The following is a 19,740-nucleotide window of genomic DNA, read 5'->3' on the forward strand; positions in this document are numbered from 1 at the left end:
GCCTGCGTGCCTAGAGCCCATGCTCCACAGTGGGGGAAGCCACCTCAATGAGAAGCCTGCGCACCGCAAGGAAGTGTAGCCCCCGCTCACCACAACTAGAGAAAGCCCACATGCAGCAACAAAGACCCAACACAGCCAAAAATAAATAAATAAATAAATAATTTAAAAAAACAAAAAAACACAAGCTCAGGGAATTCCTGGTGGTCCAATGGTTAGGACTTGGTGCTCTCACTGCCGAGGGCCTGGGTTCAATCCCTGATTGGGAAACTAAGATCCCGCAAGCTGAGTGGCACAACAAAACAAAACAAAACAAAACCCACGGGCTCACACATGCAGAGAAAAGATTGGTGGTTGCCAGAGGTGTGTGGGTAGGGAGGTGGGAGAAATGGGTGAAGGGGCTCAAACTTCCAGTTATGAAATAAGTCATGGGGATGTAATGTACAGCATGGCGGCTATAGTTAATAATACTGTATTGTGTATTTGAAAATTGCTAAGGGAGTAGATCTTAAAAATTCTCATCACAAGAAAAATTTTTTTCTAACTACTTAAGGTGCTGGATGTAAATTAGACTTATTGTGGTGATCACTTTGCAATGTATATAGATATCGAATCATTATGTGTACCCCTGAAACTAATATAATGTTATATGTCAATTACACCTCAATTTAAAAAAAATCACTATTACGTGTGGCCTTGATGGCTGGTAAAATTGGGAGTCCCTATAATGGCCTAATCACAAGTCCTTCTACCTGCCCTGCTACCAAAGATAAGGTCCCCTAACCAATAACCCTCTGTATCCTGGGGACCAGACAGGGTACCTGCTTATCCCTATCTAGTAGGCTTCAGTTACCTGCTAGTCCTCGGAATTATTTAAACAAACCAATCGGGAATTCCCTGGTGGTCCAGCGGTTACGACTCTGCGCTTCCACTGCAGGGGGCATGGGTTCGATACCTGGTCGGGGAACTAAGATCCCGCATGCCGTGTGGCACGGCCAAAAAATAAATAAATAAATAAAATAAACAAACCAATCACATCTTCCTGCAGGAACCAGGGGTCACCTCATCCTCTTGTTACTACTAAGCTTGCCTCTCACAGCTGCAGCTTGTTCATGCCATTCCTGAATGCAACCCCACTGTGACTCTCTGTGCCATGGTGTCTGCCTCCCTCAGGCTGTGAATACTTGTGACTAATAACGTGTTTTCTATCCCATCTGTCCAGGATCAGGTGTGGTGTGTTAGGCCATCTCCATAACCACAGGGCAGGATCCCTGCCCCCCTCACCAATGGGGTCAAGAGGAGGTGATTAAAACACTACTGAGTTCTTAAAATGTGACCAATCTGAAGAGCTGAATTTTCAATTTAATTCGATTTCTTTTAAATTTAAAACCAGTCACTCAATCAATTATTGGGGAACTTTTAAGTATGTTTGGATCAACTTGGGGATGTTAATCTACTTTTTTTCACTGAATAAGTTATGAAATACAAATGCAGATGAAGTCCTGCCAATGAAAACTTAGCATCTGAATTGAGATGTGCCTTAAGTGTAAAATACACAATGGATTTTGAAGGGGAACCATGGCAGGGCAGCCTGCCTTGGAACACAGCAGCACAGAGGCAAATGGAGCCAGGAGATGGAGAGAGGCAGAGTACTGAAGCTACTGCTTGAGCACCCGGATCCAGCCATGCCTGAAGCTTACACATTCTAGAGTCTCCCATTAATTTGAAAGCAAAAAAAAAAAAAGTATTCTTTTTGCTTAAGACACTTTGAGCTGAGTTTTGTTTTGTTTCATTTTTTCAAATTCATGGCCAAAAGAGGCAGAGTTTGCTGAAGCAAAGGTGTGTGGGGTAAACAGAAGGGGTGGGGGGGGGGTGGCCTCGGGCGCACGGGGGCCAGACCTGTATATGTTGCTGCAGCCTCCTCTTCTCGGTTTGCAGCTGGCGGCTGCACTCCTCCTCCTCGCCCACACGGGCCTCTAGCTCCGACACCACCAGTTCGAGCTCCTGCTTTCGGGCTGCCAGCCGCCCCCGGGTCTCCTCAGTCTCAGCACACAATTCTGCCTCTGCTCGCAGTTGCTCTGCCAGGCGGGCACGCTCCTCTTCCAGCTGGGGGTGGGGTGGGAGGTCAGCGTCCGTTAGGTGGTGCTCCCAGGATGGCCCTCACTGGAGCACCAGGTCCCTCCTGCCCCCTGAGTTACTTTGCCCTTTGAGGCCTGGGGGGCAGGAGGGAGGGATGGAAGACAGTCCCCCATCCTGCTCCTCAGGGTGACCCCTAGTCACCAAGTCAGACCCCTGGATGCCTCCCTCTCCCTCACCTCCCTACAGCCCATCAGTCCCCAGCTTCATCCCTCCTGGCCCCTCCTCTCTCCCCATAACCCTAACAGGCTTGAGCCTCATCCTCTCCCAGTGGACTCTCTTCCCGGTCTCCCAGCCTCCAGTCTCCCCATCTCCAGTCCCTCCTCCAAATAGCCCCAGGGAGGACTTTCTATCAGCTCACACTGCATTTAATACTCCTACGCCTAGAAATTTAACCAAAAGAAATAATTCTGAAAAAAACAAACAGAAAAATGCTCAAGAAGGGGTTTGCTTCAGCCTTAAGATTCCAGAAATACTGGCAACAGTGAAAAGTCTACCGCCTGTGTACGATAACCCTGCCCCAGCCCTGCCCCGATGCTGGACCAGCCTCCTGAGCATCTTGGCTCTGCAGCAACCAGCCCCACCCCCACTCAATACCCTGGCTACATCCCCAGGGCCCCGCTCCCAGCATCTCGCCGCTCAACCACACCAGTTTCCGCCCCCATTCAGCCCCAGGAAACCTCGGTTCTCCGCCCGCCCGCAACCTACCCCTGCCCCGACCCAGCTCAGCTGGAAGCCCCGCCCACTACCGGCTCCTCCCATCGCCAAGCCCTCACCCGGGGACCACGCCCCTTACCTGCGCCACCCGGCCCTGGAGCTCGCCCACCTCGCGGGCACTCTGCTGCTGCAGCTCCTGCACTTTCTGTAGTTCCTGCACCCGTGCCTGCAGCACCTCATCCTGCCGCGTTACCTGCAGCAGTGGCTTCACCTAGGGGGACAGGAGGGATGGTGGGTGGCTGGCTCCCACCGTGGGAGGCCGCTGGGCTCAGGAGCTAAGAACTCACGCTCTGAGCAGGGCCGCATTCCTGGGTTCGCATGCCAGCTCCTCCACTACTGGCCTTGTGACCTCATCAGTCGGAATGAGTGAATGACTTCACATTTGCCAACAGCCTAGAACAGTCCGGGGTACATTACAAGCAGCGCTAAATGTGTCCCTTTTTTGCTACAGGGTCCCTTTGCCTACAGGAGACACTGTGCCTCAAAGTTCTTAGTCCAAGGTCCATAGTGAGAGATGCACTTTACACTGTGTGATTCCAGGCTGGAGTGACAGGCCAGCCCCCCCCAACACATGAATAACCGAAATGAAAAGTTTCACCAAACCACACTCCCCTTTGCTAAGCGGGATATACTCTGCTCATGTCTGTTCTATTGCTTTTTCTTTGGTTCTCCTCAACTCCGATTCTTCTCAACTTCTCTACTGTATTTGATTCTTTTTCTATTTTATTATCTTCCTTTCTGAGCTAATTCATAGCATTTATCACAGCTATAACTTTCTGTTTATTTGTGGGATTCATTCACTGATACCTGTGTGGACAAAGAATGTTGCCGGAAGTCGCCTGACATATCAGTAAACAGAGGATGTTGAGGCCATCAAACCGTGAGCCACTGCAGCTGCCCCCAACGGTGCACCCTGAGGGGATTCAGGATGGAGGAAAACAGGATACTGGCCCTAGGTCATTAAGGTGCATATCAAAGGAATAATTTCATTCAGCCCAGACTCTTGCATCTTCCCATTTAGAGAAAAGCGCTAAATTCATTAACTCAAGATGGCTGGTTTTTCTTTAATTAGCAGTAATCTTGATGTTTGACTACCTGGTTTTGTTTTTCGTTTGTTTGTTTCAAAACTCCTATGTATCCCCGCTCCTCCCTTACTCCTTTGGAACAGTCCCTCAGAGCTATTTGAGGGCCGTATCCCGGGCTAAAGTCCTCAGTAAAGCCCCAAACGAAACATAATTCTCAACTTGTAGGTTGTGTATTTTTTTTCAGTCGACACCTGGCAAACCACACCTCCTGTCCCCAGACCTAGGATAGGCAAACATTTTCCTAAAGGGCCAGCTGAGAAATATTTGAGGCTTTGCAGGCTATCCTGTCTCTGTTTTAACTACTCCACTCAGCTGCTGTAACTCAAAAACAGCCACAGACAATACAGTAACCAAACCAATGGGCATTTACAAAAACAGGTGTCTGGCCCATGGGCCATAGCTTACCAACCCCTGCCCTAAACTGTGGGCTCCACGGGGCAGGGCACTGTATTTTTTTTTTTAATTGAAGTATAGTTGATTTACAATGTTGTGTTAGTTTAAGGTGCACAGCATAGTGATTCAGTTATATATAACTATATATATTCTTATATATTCTAATATATATATATATATATATATATATATATATATATATATATATTCTTTTTTAGATTCTTTTCCATTACAGGTTATTACAAGACATTGGGTATAGTTCCCTGTGCTATACAGTAGGTCCTTGTTGGTGGGGCATTGTCTGTTTTTATTTACCATTTTATTATTGTATCCTCAAAATTTACTGGCACATAGTAGGTGCTCAGTTAACATGGACTGAGGGCATGTAGGCTGACAGTTCAGACGTCATATTCAGAATTACACTGAACAGCTGTGTTTTTGCCTCCAAATCTCCATCCTCCTTCCTGCTCTCCAGTTTCCCATTGGGAGAACACCCTGCCTCGAAGCTCACACACTTGGCTCTGCCCCTCTGCATTGGGCAGGCATGTGATGCCAGCCTGGCTCATCTGATGTGTACTGACTGGTTCTGGGATGGTCATATGACTCCAGCCAGGCCAGTGAGAGTGAAACCTGGGATTCTGGCTGGAGCTCTGCGATAAGAAAAGACCACACTGGCCTAGCTGGTGGCTGCCATGTGGGAAAAGTCTGCAGGGATCATCATGGAGGAAAGTCACATGGGAGGCACAGAATGTCAGATAACTAACATTGTTTGGGCCCTTGTGCAATAAAGGGTTAACTCAGCAGGTCTGGGTTGTTCAAACACTGCAAATTTCAAGGAAAGGACTGGCCCTTGGCTGGTTCCTGGTAGATCATCTCTAAACCTTTGGATTATCCTGCCTGATAAGAGTCCTTTGTTTACCTTGACCTCTGGAGGGGCTGGAGTAACTAAGGTCAACCATGTGGACAGTCAAGGGGGTCAATCACATGCCTATGAAAACCCTAGACACTAAGGCTTGGGTAAGCTTCTTGGTTGGCAATATTCCATATGTGCTGTCACACAGCATTTCTACAAGAATTAAGCCCTATCTGTACAATTCTACTGGGAGTGGACAATTGGAAGCTCGTGTCTGGTCTCTCCTGGACTCTGCCCTGTGCGCCTTTTACCTTTTCTGATTTTAATGTCCATCCTTTCACTGTAATAAACCATAACCATGAGCATAACAGCTTTTCTAAGTTCTGTGAGTCCTTCCAGTGAATCATTGAATCCTAGGGGGTCTTAGGGACCTCAACTCAACCCTAAATCCAGCTGCACCTAAAGCTGTCCCATATTTTTTATCCACGTTGGTTTGAGTCAGATTTTTTGTCACTTGTTACCTCAAGAATCCTGATGAACAAAAGGTGGGCTGATTAGTCCCATTTTACAGATGCACAAAACTGAGGCCCAAACCAAGAAACTGGCCCCAAGGACCTGTCTCCTTGCCACTTGGGCCACCTCTCCAGGTGCCCTCACCTTGATGAAGAGCCGCCACCACTGCCAGTGTCTCAGCTTGAGGTAAGCTGCACAGTTCCGCTGCATCACCCTCAGAGCACTCTGCTGCTGCTGGCGCTTCTGGAAGGCCCTGGGTGGGGAGATGGGTGGGTGGGACAATGGAGACTCAGCCCCTCCAGGCCCTGTCAACCATTATTAAATGCCTACTGTGTGCAAGCACTGCTCTATTATCAGTAAATCTTGTTGGGTCCATCTATCAGTCTCTCTGCCTTTGACTCTCTCTGCCCTGTTCCCTCCTCTCTGTTCCCACAGCCTCAGCCCCAGTTCAGCCCCAGCCTCATCTTCCACCCACTGGACCCTCACCCCAGCCTCCTCCCCAGCTTCCCAGCCTCCAGAGAGGGCTTTCTATGTCCACAGCTGGCCCACCCCTCCCCTGCTCCTCAGTGCCCCTGGATATGGCCCCTGACCCTCTGCCTGGTGTTTGGGGAGTCCTTTATTCTCTGATCCTTCCTCTGGGCCAGTTCCAAGGGAGAAGGAGACTCTCCTGAAAACTCCCTGCATTCCTGAAATGTACCAGGCTCTCACATCACTGGGCCTTGGCACAAGCTGTCACTCCTGCCTGGAACACCTTTCCCATCCTCCTTCATCTACCTGGTCTGAAGGGCCTCTCGCTGTACCTGTATGACCCCCATCAAAGCACATCTCACCCTGGACTGTGACACTTTGTGCCCGTGTATGTCTCCCCCTCCAGACTGGAGTCCCTTGAGGGACTGGCCACTAAGGTGATCACACGGACCTGGCTTGCCTGGGACTTTCTCTGTTTTAGCACAGAAGATCATGCATCCTGGGAAACCTCCAGTCCCAGGCAAACCGGGATGGTTGGTCACCCTATGGCTGAGTCTAGCTCTTCTCTGTGTCCCCAGCATTGCTCAGGAGCCTCAGGGACTGTAGAACCAAGAAGCCTGGGCATCTAGTGGCTCCATCCTTTTGTTTCTCAGCCCTTCTACCATCCTGGAGGCCCTGCCATCTGGAGCCAACTGATCAACTCCTCCCTGACCCAGCCTCTGGGGCCATCTGGTCAACCTCTTCCTGACCCAGCCCCCTGGGGCCATCTGGTCAACCTCTCCCTGAACCAGCCCCCTGGGGCCACCTGGTCAACCCCTCCCTGAACCAGCCTTGGCCAACGTGACCCCAAGAGATGGTGTGGAGCCGCACTTGCGAGCCAGGTATCCCCGGGCAGCTGCCTGGAAGGACACAATAATGTCTGTGACCTTCAGGTCCCGCTCTTCTTCTAGCTGGGCCAGAACCCCGGCCCGGAAGAAGATCTTGCTTTGTCCCACGCGGTAGAGGTTGGGGTCCAATTCCAAGGCCTGGATCTGTGGGAGCGGGGGACGGATCATGAGGAGGAGGGGTGATGAAAGCGGAGGCTCCAGTTCAACCTCCTCCACCACCTGAGACTGTGCACACACGTTCACACTCGTGCACACACCCTCAGCCTCCACCCCACACTCACCATCTTCTCACAGGCCTGCTTCCCATCCATAAAGCCCTTGGGGATGGCATTGGGTGTCAGGATCTCATACCTGAAGTGGGTGGGGAGGGGTGGGGTGGGGGTGAAGAGTAACAGCAAACTGTCACCACGGCCAGGCACTGGGTTCAGAGTGACAAATAGCAATAACAACAATAACAATAGGAACAGTAAGAAAAACAAATATTTAAGTATTACCGAGGGCCACACACCAGGCTGAGAGCATTAATACCACCACCAATGGCAACATCACCAATATGTCCTAGGCGTGTCCGCTCCTAGGACACACCACGTACTGATTACGAGTGTTTAATTACACTAACACCATAGGTCATTGAGACGTAAAAGAAAGGTGTGTCTCGGAAGTGTGAGAATAACAACAAATAGGGGCTGATGTTCTTGAACTCAGGTCCTGAGCTAGTGCTTTATAGCTGCTTCTTTTACATTTCTCAGTGCAACTCCAAATTTTAAAAGTACGTTTCATAAGCGCACATGTGTCTGTCCTCAGAGCCTTTCCCCTGCTGTGCCCTCTCCCTGGATCCTGACATTTCATTAAAAATAATGCATATTAGATATACAACATATATATACACATATATATACACACACATATATCATATACATAATATTATATATTAATGTGCCATATTTTTTGACTGGTGATTGAGAAACGTGTGTGTGTGTGTGTGTGTGTGTGTGTGTGTGTATCAGAGTTTCTCAGTCACCAGGGATCTTGTTAAAATGCAGATACTAATTCAGTAAGTCTGGGGTGGGGCCTAAAAATGTGCATACCTAACAAGCTGTCAGGTGATACTGATGCTGCTGGTCTGGGGACACTTGGAGTATGAAACTGCAAACCTGCGCTGTCCAGTGCAGCAGCTACTGGCCACATGCAACTACTGAGCCCCTGAAACATGGCTGGGGCAATTGGGCAACTGGATTTTTAACTGCATTTCATTTTAACTAAGTGACATTTAAATTTAAAAACTGAAGCAGGGGGGACTTCCCTTCCCTGGTGGGCCAGTGGTTAACACTCTGAGCTCCCAATGCAGGGGGCCCAGGTTCGATCCCTGGTCAGGGAACTAGATCCTGCATGCTGCAACTAAGATCCCACACGCCACAACTAAAAGATCCCGCATGCCGCAACTAAGACCCAGCACAGCCAAATAAATCAATAAATATTAAAAAAAAACCAAAACTGAAGCAGTGTAAAATATTTTTCTGCTCAACACAATTTCTTTCTTTTCTTTTTTTTTGGCCGCTCTTCGTGGGGATGTTAGTTCCCCAACCACGGACTGAACACGTGCCCTCGGCAGTAAAAGCAGGGAGTCCTAACCACTGGACCGCCAGGGAATTCCCACAATTTCATTGTTTTGATAGGACTACATTTCACTTTGACCACTGGAAATTTAGTGTCGGAATTGAGACGTGCTACAGGTGTAAGACATACACCGAATTTCGAAGACTCGGTAGGAATAAAAGAATGCACAATGTCTCACTACTAATTTTTATACTGATTACATGTTAAAATGATCTAATATCTTGGGTGTACTGGGTTAAATAAACTCTTGTTATCATTAATTTCACCTGTTTCTTTTTACTTTTAAAAATATGGCTACTAGAAAATTTTTAATTGTATATGGGGCTCACATTCTCTTTCTATTGCATGGTGCTGCTATATACAGCTTGCATGAAGCATAATTTTTGTTATAATATTCACCATATTACTGGCTTCTTATATGTTGATATTTTTTTCTTCTCTCCTATTCGACTGCGTTTTTTAAAAAATAAACTTATTTATTTATTTATTTTTGGCTGCATTGGGTCTTTGTTGCTGCGCGCGGGCTTCTACTCTTTGTTGCGGTGCGCAGGCTTCTCATTGCGGTGGCTTTTGTTGTGGAGCATGAGCTCTAGGTGCACGGGCTTCAGTAGTTGTGGCACACGGGCTCAGTAGTTGTGGCTCACAGGGTCTAGAGTGCAGGCTCAGTAGTTGTGGTGCACGGGCTTAGCTGCTCTGTGGCATGTGGAAATTTCCCAGACCAGGGCTGGAACCTGTGTCCCCTACTTTGGCAGGTGGATTCTTAACCACTGCACCACCAGGGAAGTCCTCGACTGCATTTTTATAAGAAATGCCGATAGCGATATCCAGATTGCAACATAGTACTCTATGCCCTTTCTCTCGGGGAGCCCACTGAATGGGGCATTGCTCTCCCACATCACAGAGGAGAAAGCTGAGACTCAGTAACCAAAGGAACTTGCCCGGAGGCCCCGCCCCTCCACTCACGCTGAGGCCCCACCCCTGACCCCTCCCAGAAGTATCAGTCGGGGTACTTTGGATGCAGGCGTGGTGGCTTCCACACCCGAGCCCTACCCCACCCCATGCCGCTCACCTCTGCCGGAATTCCTGGAAGAGGATGCGGTTGGGAAAGCCCTGGCGACAGATGCGGATGCCCTCCAGGACGCCGTTACAGCGCAGCTGGTCCAGCACCAGCCGCGGCTCCAGCTTCCCAGCCTGCAAAGAGCAGTCACAGACATGCGAGGTCAGTGGCTGCCACACGGAGGCGCCACTCATTGGATGCCAGCCGTCAGGGGAACTCAGGTGGATGGCAGTTTGGGCAGGTCAAAAATGGTCGGCAATTTCATCTGGTTCAACCTATAATTTACTGAGCACGTACTACGTGCCAGGCAGAAATGCCTGCCCCAGGGAGCTCACTATCCACTGGGAGAGGTCGACAATAGATGAGGTCAGGACATCACTAACAAACGTCAGAAGTAAATGAGTACTAAGTGCTAAGGGGCAAAGAGCAGAGGGGAGGGAGGACGAGGAGTGCTGAATTTGCATAGGATAGTCTGGGAAGGTGACGTGTGAACAAAGCATGTACATCATTATTTTTGGTACTTAACTTTCATTGCCTTTTCTTTCTTTTACCTGCTTTTTTCCCCCCCCAAAGTAATACACAAATGGTAAAAATCTAAACACTACAAAAAAATTCAAATTATACATTCTGAAAAACAACTCTTGCCTTGCACAGGGTCCCAGAGTGGTCAACACAATACCCAGTTTTTTATGGAGCCTTCTAGATCAGTTGTTCTTAACCCAGACTACACACTGGAGTCCCCTCACATGCTTAAAAAAGAAAAAACAAACAACAAACAAAACCAAAACTAAAGAAAAAAAAAAAAAAAGCCCTGGCCCTGGGCTAGGGCAGAATATAAATATCTGGTGGGGAGGAGGGTTAAAAAATGAGAACCACCATTCTGTATCTTTTTCAAGGGCTATCTAAGCATATATGTATTTATTCATCCATCAAATGTTTATTGAATATTCACTGTATGCCACACAATGTGTTCTAGGCATTGGGGACTCAGCAGTAAAAAAGGAGATAAAAGCCCCTGCCCTCAGAATGTTTATGTCCCAGCAAAAAGGGAGTTTCTGTTTATTTATTATTATATATGTTCCCTATTCCTTGGTAATAACGCTTCCATTCTGTGGGAGGGAGGGCGCTCTTCCTCCCCCCTATGCTCTCAGTCCGTGAGTGGCTAGGACTGACCTCATCCTGGCTCCGGACATGGTCATGTGACTCAGGCCAGGCCAATCAGGCTGGTTCAAGGGTGGGCACAAGAGCCATCCTAGGCCAGTGAAAGCCAGCCCTGGGACTTCTGCTACATCCATGCTGCCAGAAGCTCTCTCTTTCCTTCAGGGTTGCTGAACTGAAAGAATGAAAGCCTGGAGCTACTGGTGGCTGCCGTGCCACCCTGAGAATGGAGACAGAGCTTCATCAGAGAGGAGGCAACACATAGAAAAGCAGGGCCAAGCAAAGGAAAAAGATTCCTGACGTCACCGTTTGAGCACCTGGATCCAACTGTGCCTGTGAATCTATACATTCTCACGTTTTTTTTTTTTTTTTTTTGACCGTGCCCTGTGGCTTGTGGTATCTTAGTTCCTCAACCAGGGATGGAACCCGGGCCCTCGGCAATGAAAGCGTGGAATCCTAACCACTGGACCGCCAGGGAATTCCTGATACATTCTCACTTTTGCTTAAGCCATCTTAGTGGCTCTCTCAAAAGAGCCCCAAGGAAATGGCTGAAAATAGCTGGAAATTGGAAATAATATATAGGATGGTCTCACAGTAACATTTTGGTTTTTTCCCTCCCTCCCTCCCTCCCTTCCTTCCTTCTTTCCTTCTATCCTTCCTTCCTCCATTCCACCCTTCAACAAGACATTTGGCAGGCTTGAGTGGGGAGGTGCCTAGCAAGGTCAGGAGACTGATTACATAAAAGGGGACTGAGAAAACTAGTAAATGTGTGCTATATTACAGGATCTGACTGTTGCTAAAAAGAGATGTTGGACTGGAACTTGACATACTGGTGGGAACTCATGGTTTTCAATATATAAAGATAGTTATAGAAATAAACATAGATGCAAGTGTGTGTACACATATATGTGTGTACATGTATACACATATGTGTATGCATGCATATACATTAGTGTGTATGTACATAGCTCTATTTATTGAGCGGTCCTGGGAGTGACACCTTGATACCACTGAGCACACCTAGCACCCAGATCTTAGACTGTAAGCACCATTCTCCACTTAAAAGGACCAAGGCTCCTTGGAGAAGTGGCTGAGTCCATGTATGCCATATTTCATCAAATAAAAGCCACTATCGATTGTAAAACACACTGTTATCTTATATACTACCAAGAAAGAAAAACTCTTGTCAATTAAACTCTGACAGGCCTTTGATTGTGAGCCACATCCCAACTTCAGAGATGCTAAGATGTCACAATAAATGTGTCTTAGATTTGATAAAATATGGTATTTACAGCTATGAGAAAGGAGACACACAGACACACACAGATCCACCTACTCAATAACCACAGCTCCTACTTTCTGAGGACAGTATAAGCCCCAGGCACCTAGTTTCACCTTCTACTATGCTGACCCTTCTCTACAGGGCCTATTCTCTGATTTTCCCAACAAGAAAACTTATTGGTGGCCTGGGAGGCCAGGCATGGTCTCCCCACACTTACATGACACTCCCGGCTCCAGGGGTCTTTTTTCCATCCCTTGTACCTTTCATGCTCCAACCAACCACTGGGCTTTTGCACAAGCTGTTCTCTGCTTAGAATACCACTTATCCTTCCGAGCTCAGACCTCACCTTCTCCAGGGAGCCCCCCCTGACTTCACTGTATTCCCACTACCTGGCACTTAGTAGGTGCTCAGTAAAACTTAAGTCCCATGAATGAATGAATTTTCCTAACAGGGCATTGAGCCTGGGAGGGAAAACAACTTGCTCGAGGTCACACAGCCAGTAAGAAGTGAGCCTGGGGCCAGACATGGTTCCAGCCACAGCCAGCAACTGGGACCTTACCCACTGCCAGAGCTGCCTTCCCTCCCCGGGCTGGGTCACTCACCCTCTTCTCGTGGTTGGGGATGATACAGCGGACGAAGCTGGGGTTGGTGTTGCTGAGTGTGGCCATGAGGCGGCTCAGGGACTCCTTGTAGAGCTGTCCCACTGTCCGGAACATGCCCCGGCGTGGGCGGCCACCAGGCGGGCCATCCCCAAGGCTGTTCACCTGCTCCAGCCCCACGATGCCCTCCACTGTGGGAGGAGGAAACAGATGTAGAGAGAGAATAAAGTCAAAGGTCAGTTTTAGGGGGCTGGGTTGGCCAAAGGTCAAGGATCTTATTATTTATAGGACCTGGCATTTTACATATGAAACACCTTTCACAGCCTAGTAAGGTAGGTATTATCAGCCCATTGGACTGACCAGCAAACTGAGGCTCAGAAAGATGGAAGACTGAGCCCAAGGCTACACAGCTTAGGATCTGAAGACCCAGGATCTGAACCCGGGCAGTATGAATCTTCTCGAACCCTGGTCTCTGACCCTTCTTTTCCATTTTCCTTATCAGCAAATGATGATGATGAAGATAGCAAATGCTTCCTTAGCACTTATTCTCTGCCAGGCACTACTCAAAGCACTTGACATACATCGGCTTATTTATAAGCCTATAAAAATCGTTCCCATTTTATAGATGAGGAAACTGAGGCACAGAGAGGGAAAAGGGCGATAACCACAGCTGCATTTTCAGGAACTTGAAACAATGTCACATTAAAAATGTAATGAAAAAAAAAAAAAGAAAAAAAAATGTAATGAAGTCTGGTTTTATTATGATATTTGAAATAAGGCAATATTTAAAATAAGGCAAAAAATTAAAAAGACAAAAAGAAATGAAAAAACATACAATAAAATAAGGCAAACTGCCTCCATAGTCACCATTTCCCCAGAAAGGCCTGATTTCATGATAATTTTTTTTCCCTATTGTCATTTGATGCTGTCACTTCAACTAGTGAGAAATACGCACTCCTTTGTCTCAAATTCTATGTACTGAATCATTCCCAGTTTCTCAAGGACCTGCAGCTGGGGCAGAATCTGATGGCCTGCAATCCCCAATCATGAGGGTTATCAGGGTCAACTAGATAACTCGCTCTGAGGGCAGTGCCTGGCACACAGTGGGGGCTCAGATATGGCATTTCTCCTCCCCAGGTTCAAGTCTCTCTCCTACCGCCATGCTCCTAGTTATTATCAAAAGGATAATTTTCATTTATTAAGTTCTTATAGCACAGGTAAGAGCAGAGGCTCTGGGTTCAAATCCCAGCTCTGTCCCTTACTGGCTGTGTGACCACAGGCAGGTGACTTAACCTCTCTGTGCTTCCATGTCCTCATCTGTATAACAGGGGTAAGAGTACTAACAGCTGCCTGATTAGGTTGTTCGGAGGATTCCATGTGTTAATAATGGTAAAAGGGCTTTGCACAGTGCACAGCACATAGTATGGGCTCAATTAATGCCAGCTGATACTATCACAATTGTTTGTACTTTGACATGCGGTTTAGTTAGAAGAAGGCCTTGTGCTGTTACAAAGAGTCTGGAAACTGCTAAGGGAGCCAACAAGGGGTGCGGACGGGAAAGAAGAGGGAGGGATCTCTGTATGGCAAGGAAAGGGGACAGACGTTCAAAACCAGGTTACCGGTCCAAAGGGCCCACCCTCCTTGTCTGGCAAATCTCACCCGTTGATGCACAGCAACACCCACCCCCTGACGGAGAAATGGCAGAGCCGTGCCTCCCTGAAGATCCTGGGGGCGACGGTGGGAAGGAGCCAAGGAAAGAGAACTGCTGCAAGCCCCCGTGTTCTGGGTGGGGGTGAGGACAGATGGGGGGAGAGGCAGGGAGATGGGATGGGAGATGCAAAGGGAGCAGCATGAGAAGAGGCAAGAAGAAAAAAGAAGAAAGGGTTATTAGTCAACAGCACAGAGCAAAGCAGGAGGAGAAACCTGATCCTGGCCATGAACTTTTAAAGCCAGGGAGACTGTCCTGTTCAGCTTTATGTTGACTAGTGAGGGCATCAGTGTTGGTTGAAAGGGCGAATGTCCTCTGAGAATTTAATACCCGGGGGGAAAAAACCTCTCTCCCTAGAGGGTGAGTCTGTATCTGTTTTATTAGGTATCCCCTTTTGCCCTGGCCGCCAGGAAGCTCAAGGACTAACTCAAGGCTCCCACCCAGCTTGTTGTGTTTGCCTCTCTGAAGAGAGCTTGTCTCATTTGCCTCTTCCCCTGGGCTGCCAGGATGCTGGGTACCCAACTCTGGGCTGTCAGGATGCCCGAAAGCAAAGCCAACTCTGGGCTCAGGGCAGCTGTAGTAGAGACTGATGCAGAAATGGCCCCAATCCCCCACCCCTCTCTGTGACTTGCAGCTCCTTGAATCTGGGCTGGCCTTGTGACTTGCTTTGTTCAGGAGAATTGTGGAGGAAATAATACTCTGTGGGGTTCCAGTCTAGGACTCAAGAGGCTTTGCCACTTCTACTTTCTCTCTTGGAACACTTTGAGAGCCAAGCATATACAGGGTGGAGCACGTGAAGGATTAGGGGGAACATCATGTGCCCATGAAGATGGCACAAATTTTAAAGAAGTTGATGGGGAAGATTTTCAGTCTGAAGGAGATGATTCTCAGCAGAATCTGGTTCTGTTACTGAACATCAAACAATGCTTTTCAATCCCTCTTGTATAAACTATATGAGATACTAACATCAAATTTCTCTGTCTAAAATCAGCTCACCATATCAAGGTGTGCTATGCCCTTTCGCTCTGTGAGTTTGTTTTGGGAATGACTCATCTTGCTTATTTTGTTCTCTTGTCTAATTGCATGGGCTGGCGCTTCTACTACTATGCTTTTCACTTCAATAAAAGATTAAGGCAAACTGACAGATTCTGGAAACCCAGAATCAGGAAACCAAGATGCTGGTTCTGTCAGTTTTATAAAATCATCTCTCAAACCTCCTCTAAGGATGGAGGGCAAGAATGGACAGGGCTTGCTGGTCTGAAAGTGTCAGTCTGAAAAGACTGATGGCCAAACTCACATGGGCCTTATTGGAGCAGGAAAACTCCAAAACTATACCTCAGTTTTTGCTTTTTTTCTTCCCTGAATCCCTGAAGGGAACTTAGGGAGAGATCAATGAAAGCAAAGCCCAAAAGTTGACTAACCTGTAAATACTGCCCTTCTGAGTTCTCTTGTTGTTATTAATTCTTTTTCAGTTGAATCTCCTGATTTTTTTTTTTTTTTAGGGATCATATGCCATCTACAATTAATAACTTCGTTGCTTCCTTTTGAATATTCATATACTTATTTCTTTTTCTGGTCTGATTGCATAAACTATTATCGCCAAAACAGTGTTTCACAGCAGTGTTGACAGTGGGCATCCTTGTCTTGTTTCTGATTAAGGGGGGGTGTTTTATCATTGAGTGTGATGCTGGTTTGAGATATCAATCAATCAATCACTAACTGGAATCACTACTGTAAGGCTGTCTGGCTTACTGGCACCAGTTCTGCCTCTGAGCAGACAACTCAGGTTCAGAACTCAGACTCTGGAACAAAAGTGTTCACACTGTGAGCTGGGAGAAGGGACGCACAGAGCTCCAGGGACAGGGCCTGGGGAAGCGGGTCCTCACCGTCTTTCCAGATCTCTGCCGTTAGCCGGTCTGCGCTCTGGTGAAGCAAGGCTGCGACACTGTCATTCAGAGGGTCCATGTTTTTCATCAGCCACTCACTGGCCTTGTAGTCAACCTGAATGAAATTGGGCAGAGGAGGGCGGTGGGATGGGGGGTTCACCAACACTGCTGATTTCCCAAGGAGCCTCCCAGAAGCTCTGAGATTCCCAGCTCTGGGGCTCACCACTCAGGAGAGAGCACTGGTGGACACCTTGTGTCCGTATCCTGAACTGCACCCACCCGCAAGCATGGTCCCTCTCCCTTTCTGTACTTCCCTTAAGAGGACTCTGCCCACCTCTAGAACCTCATCCACCAACACTTCTTTCCTTATTCATTTAGCCACTTTGGTCCTCAAACGTGCAAGCTCGTTTCCACCTCAGGCTTGTGACCCCTGCCGTTCCCGCCACCTGTGATTCCCTCTCCGTGGATTTTCACACGGCCAGCTCCCTTCCACGGAGTCACAGTCTTGACCACCACGATTCCCTGCACGCGTTCCCCCCCCACCGGACAGTGGCTCCCAGAGGCCAGGGCCTGAGTCTGACTCACAGCCAGCAGAGGACCTGGCACACAGGAAATCTTAGCAAATGTTTGGAAAACAACTGAGTTCTAGAACAGAACACATGGGTCTCCTACCCCCCAGCCTTTGTGTATGCTGTTCCCTCCACCCGTTCTTTTCTGGCTACAGGTTACTCATCATTTATTTTATTATTATTTTTTAAAATATTATTTATTTGGCTGCACCAGGTCTTGGTCGTGGCATGCAGGCTCTAGTTCCCTGAGTGGGGATCGAACCCGGGCCCCCTGCATTGGGAGCATGGAGTCTTACCCACTGGACCACCAGGGAAGTCCCTACTCATCATTTAGACCAGGGATTGGCAAACAATGGCCCACAGGCCAAATCCACTTCCTTTTATAAATAAAGTTTTAGGGACCTCCCTGGTGGTCCAGTGGTTAAGAATCCGCCTTCCAATGCAGGGGGCGCAGGCTCAATCCCTGGTTGGGGAACTAGGATCCCACGTGTCGCGGGCCAAGTAAGCCCGCCCGCCACAACAAAGAGGCCGCACAGGGTGTGGCAACTGAGACACAACGCAGCCAAAAATAAATAAATAGGACTCCCCTGGTGGTGCAGTGGTTAAGACTTAGCCTGCCAATGCAGGGGACACGGATTTGAGCCCTGGTCCAGGAAGATCCCACATGCCGCGGAGCAACTAAGCCCGTGTGCCACAACTACTGAGCCTGCGCTCTAGAGCCTGCGAGCCACAACTATTGAGCCCACACGCCATGACGCCTGTGTGCTTAGAGCCTGTGCTCTGCAACAAGAGAAGCCATTGCAATGAGAAGCCCGTGCACCACAACGAAAAGCAGACCCCGCTTGCCGCAACTAGAGAAAGCTCGTGCTCAGCAACAAAGACCCAATGCAGCCAAAAATAAATAAATAAATTTAAATAAATAAATAAATATTTTTAAAAATAATAAAATAAATAAAGTTTCATTGGAATACGGCCTTCATTTATGTGTGAACTTGTGGATTCTTTCGTGCTCTCGTGGCAGATTTGAGTAGTTGTGCCAGAGACTGGCCCACAGAACTGAAACTATTCACAGAAAATGTTTGCTGACCCTTGATTTAGAGTTCAGATCAAGCATCACTCTCCTCTGTGAGACCTTCCCTGGGATTCCTCCTCTGGACTTTGACACTATCCATAGCTGGCCCCATTAAAGCACTTATCGGCCTTATATCCCGATGGTCTGTTTTCATCTCCCTCCCAGATAAGGAACTTTGTGAGGACAGAATCATATCTGACGTGGGTCCCCAGCTTTGCTCAGCACAGGGCTGAGCTCACAAAAGGCATATGTTGGCCAAATGAGTGAATAAAATGCACCTAATTCTCCAGTTCACCAGTTCTCTGGTGAACTCCTATCCATCTCTCAAAACACACTGCAAATATCCCCTCCTTGAGGAAGCCTTTGCTGACTTCATCAGACAGAGTCCTCACTCCTCCATGGGCTTTCCTACCCCTGGCCTGGCTGTGACTTGTCCCAGTGGACACCAGGTGGCCCCTGCTTTCCCTCTGCACCCTCCCTTCATCCTCACTCCCACCCACAGCCCCCAAGGCTGGCCCCTGCTCCCTACCTTGCCCGCATAATGCAGGATGCTGAAGTCGGCCTGATCCCGCAGAGTCCTTGGCCGCTGGAATTTGGGGTGACCACCCTGCTCTTGGGCCACCTTCTCCACAAAGGACTTGTCTGTGGCCTTCGGGAACCAGCACTCCTCATCCAGCAGAGCCAGGAGCCCAGGGGGGTTGGCCTGACCATTAACAGAGGAGGGCAGAAGAGTTAAGTCAGATCCCCAAATACTGGACACTTAGGTTGCTGCTAATTTTTAGTTCTTGTGCCACTTGGGACCTACAAGCAAACACGAGAACAACCGTTATAGCGATCGATTAGCCCTTTGATTCGAGCCACGCCCTGTGGCAGGCATGTTCTGGGTTCTAATCATCCAGCAGCCACACAGATCTATGCCGTTTTCCCCATTTAACGGAAGGAGAGGCCTGAGGCCGGGTGGGGTGAGGAGCTGGACCAAGGTCACGCGGAGGGTGGAGCAGCCGCGGGCTCACCGGCCGCTCGATGAGGTCGATGCAGGGCTGCAGGTCGAGGCCGAAGTCGACGAAGGTCCAGGGGATGCCCTCGCGCTGGTACTCCTCCTGCTCCAGGACGAACATGGTGTGGTTGAAGAGCTGCTGCAGCTTCTCGTTGGTGTAGTTGATGCAGAGTTGCTCGAAGGAGTTCAGCTGTGGGGAGGAGAGACACATGAAAGAGGGGTACAGGGACCCGGAGGGGGCGGGAACCTGGGGGGGACAGGGACCCAGAGAGAGGGGGGACAGGGCCAGCGTGATGCAGCCCTCCCAGCCCCCAGCCAGGCACAAAGCGCAGACCTGGAAGATCTCAAAGCCGGCGATGTCCAGGATCCCCAGGAAGGAGGCGCCTTGGCGGGGGCTACGGTCCAGGGCTCGGTTGAGGCGCAGGACCAGCCAGCGGAAGAGGCGCTCGTAGGTGGCCTTGGCCAGGGCCTCCAGCGCAAAGTCAGCCTGCAGGTCAGGGCACACAGTGAGGGCCCAGCCTGCCCATCAGTGCCCTCCGACCCCACCCTGCCGGCAAGGAGACATGGGTGTGGACGGAGCCCCATCATGGTTCATCAAGAGCAGTGACATTAACAACAGTAGATCATTAGTGATGCCCTACTGTGCGTCGGGCACTGTGTGAAGGTGCTTGGGGGCACATTAGTTCATAAATATTCCACCCAACCCTTGAACCAATTTCCACGGCAGGACAGGTAAGAGGGTGGAA

General features: G+C 48.8%; 1 protein-coding gene across 3 annotated transcripts in view; it reads right to left on the reverse strand.

Moving 5' to 3' along the window:
- MYH14 (myosin heavy chain 14) overlaps positions 1-19,740 on the reverse strand; it is a 90,859-nt gene that overhangs the window by 37,618 nt on the left and 33,501 nt on the right. For all 3 annotated transcript variants that reach the window (XM_059905890.1, XM_059905889.1, XM_059905891.1), the window contains 11 exons: positions 19,329-19,481; positions 19,011-19,184; positions 18,527-18,700; positions 16,357-16,471; positions 12,766-12,953; positions 9,736-9,857; positions 7,331-7,400; positions 7,033-7,193; positions 5,839-5,947; positions 2,930-3,061; positions 1,897-2,103 (listed from right to left, as the gene is read on the reverse strand). In XM_059905890.1, the coding sequence (XP_059761873.1) occupies positions 1,897-2,103; positions 2,930-3,061; positions 5,839-5,947; positions 7,033-7,193; positions 7,331-7,400; positions 9,736-9,857; positions 12,766-12,953; positions 16,357-16,471; positions 18,527-18,700; positions 19,011-19,184; positions 19,329-19,481 (1,605 nt within the window). The remainder of the gene's footprint in view (positions 1-1,896; positions 2,104-2,929; positions 3,062-5,838; positions 5,948-7,032; positions 7,194-7,330; positions 7,401-9,735; positions 9,858-12,765; positions 12,954-16,356; positions 16,472-18,526; positions 18,701-19,010; positions 19,185-19,328; positions 19,482-19,740) is intronic.

The sequence above is a fragment of the Balaenoptera ricei genome, chromosome 19 (assembly GCF_028023285.1).
Source record: "Balaenoptera ricei isolate mBalRic1 chromosome 19, mBalRic1.hap2, whole genome shotgun sequence".
Lineage (NCBI taxonomy): Eukaryota > Metazoa > Chordata > Mammalia > Artiodactyla > Balaenopteridae > Balaenoptera > Balaenoptera ricei.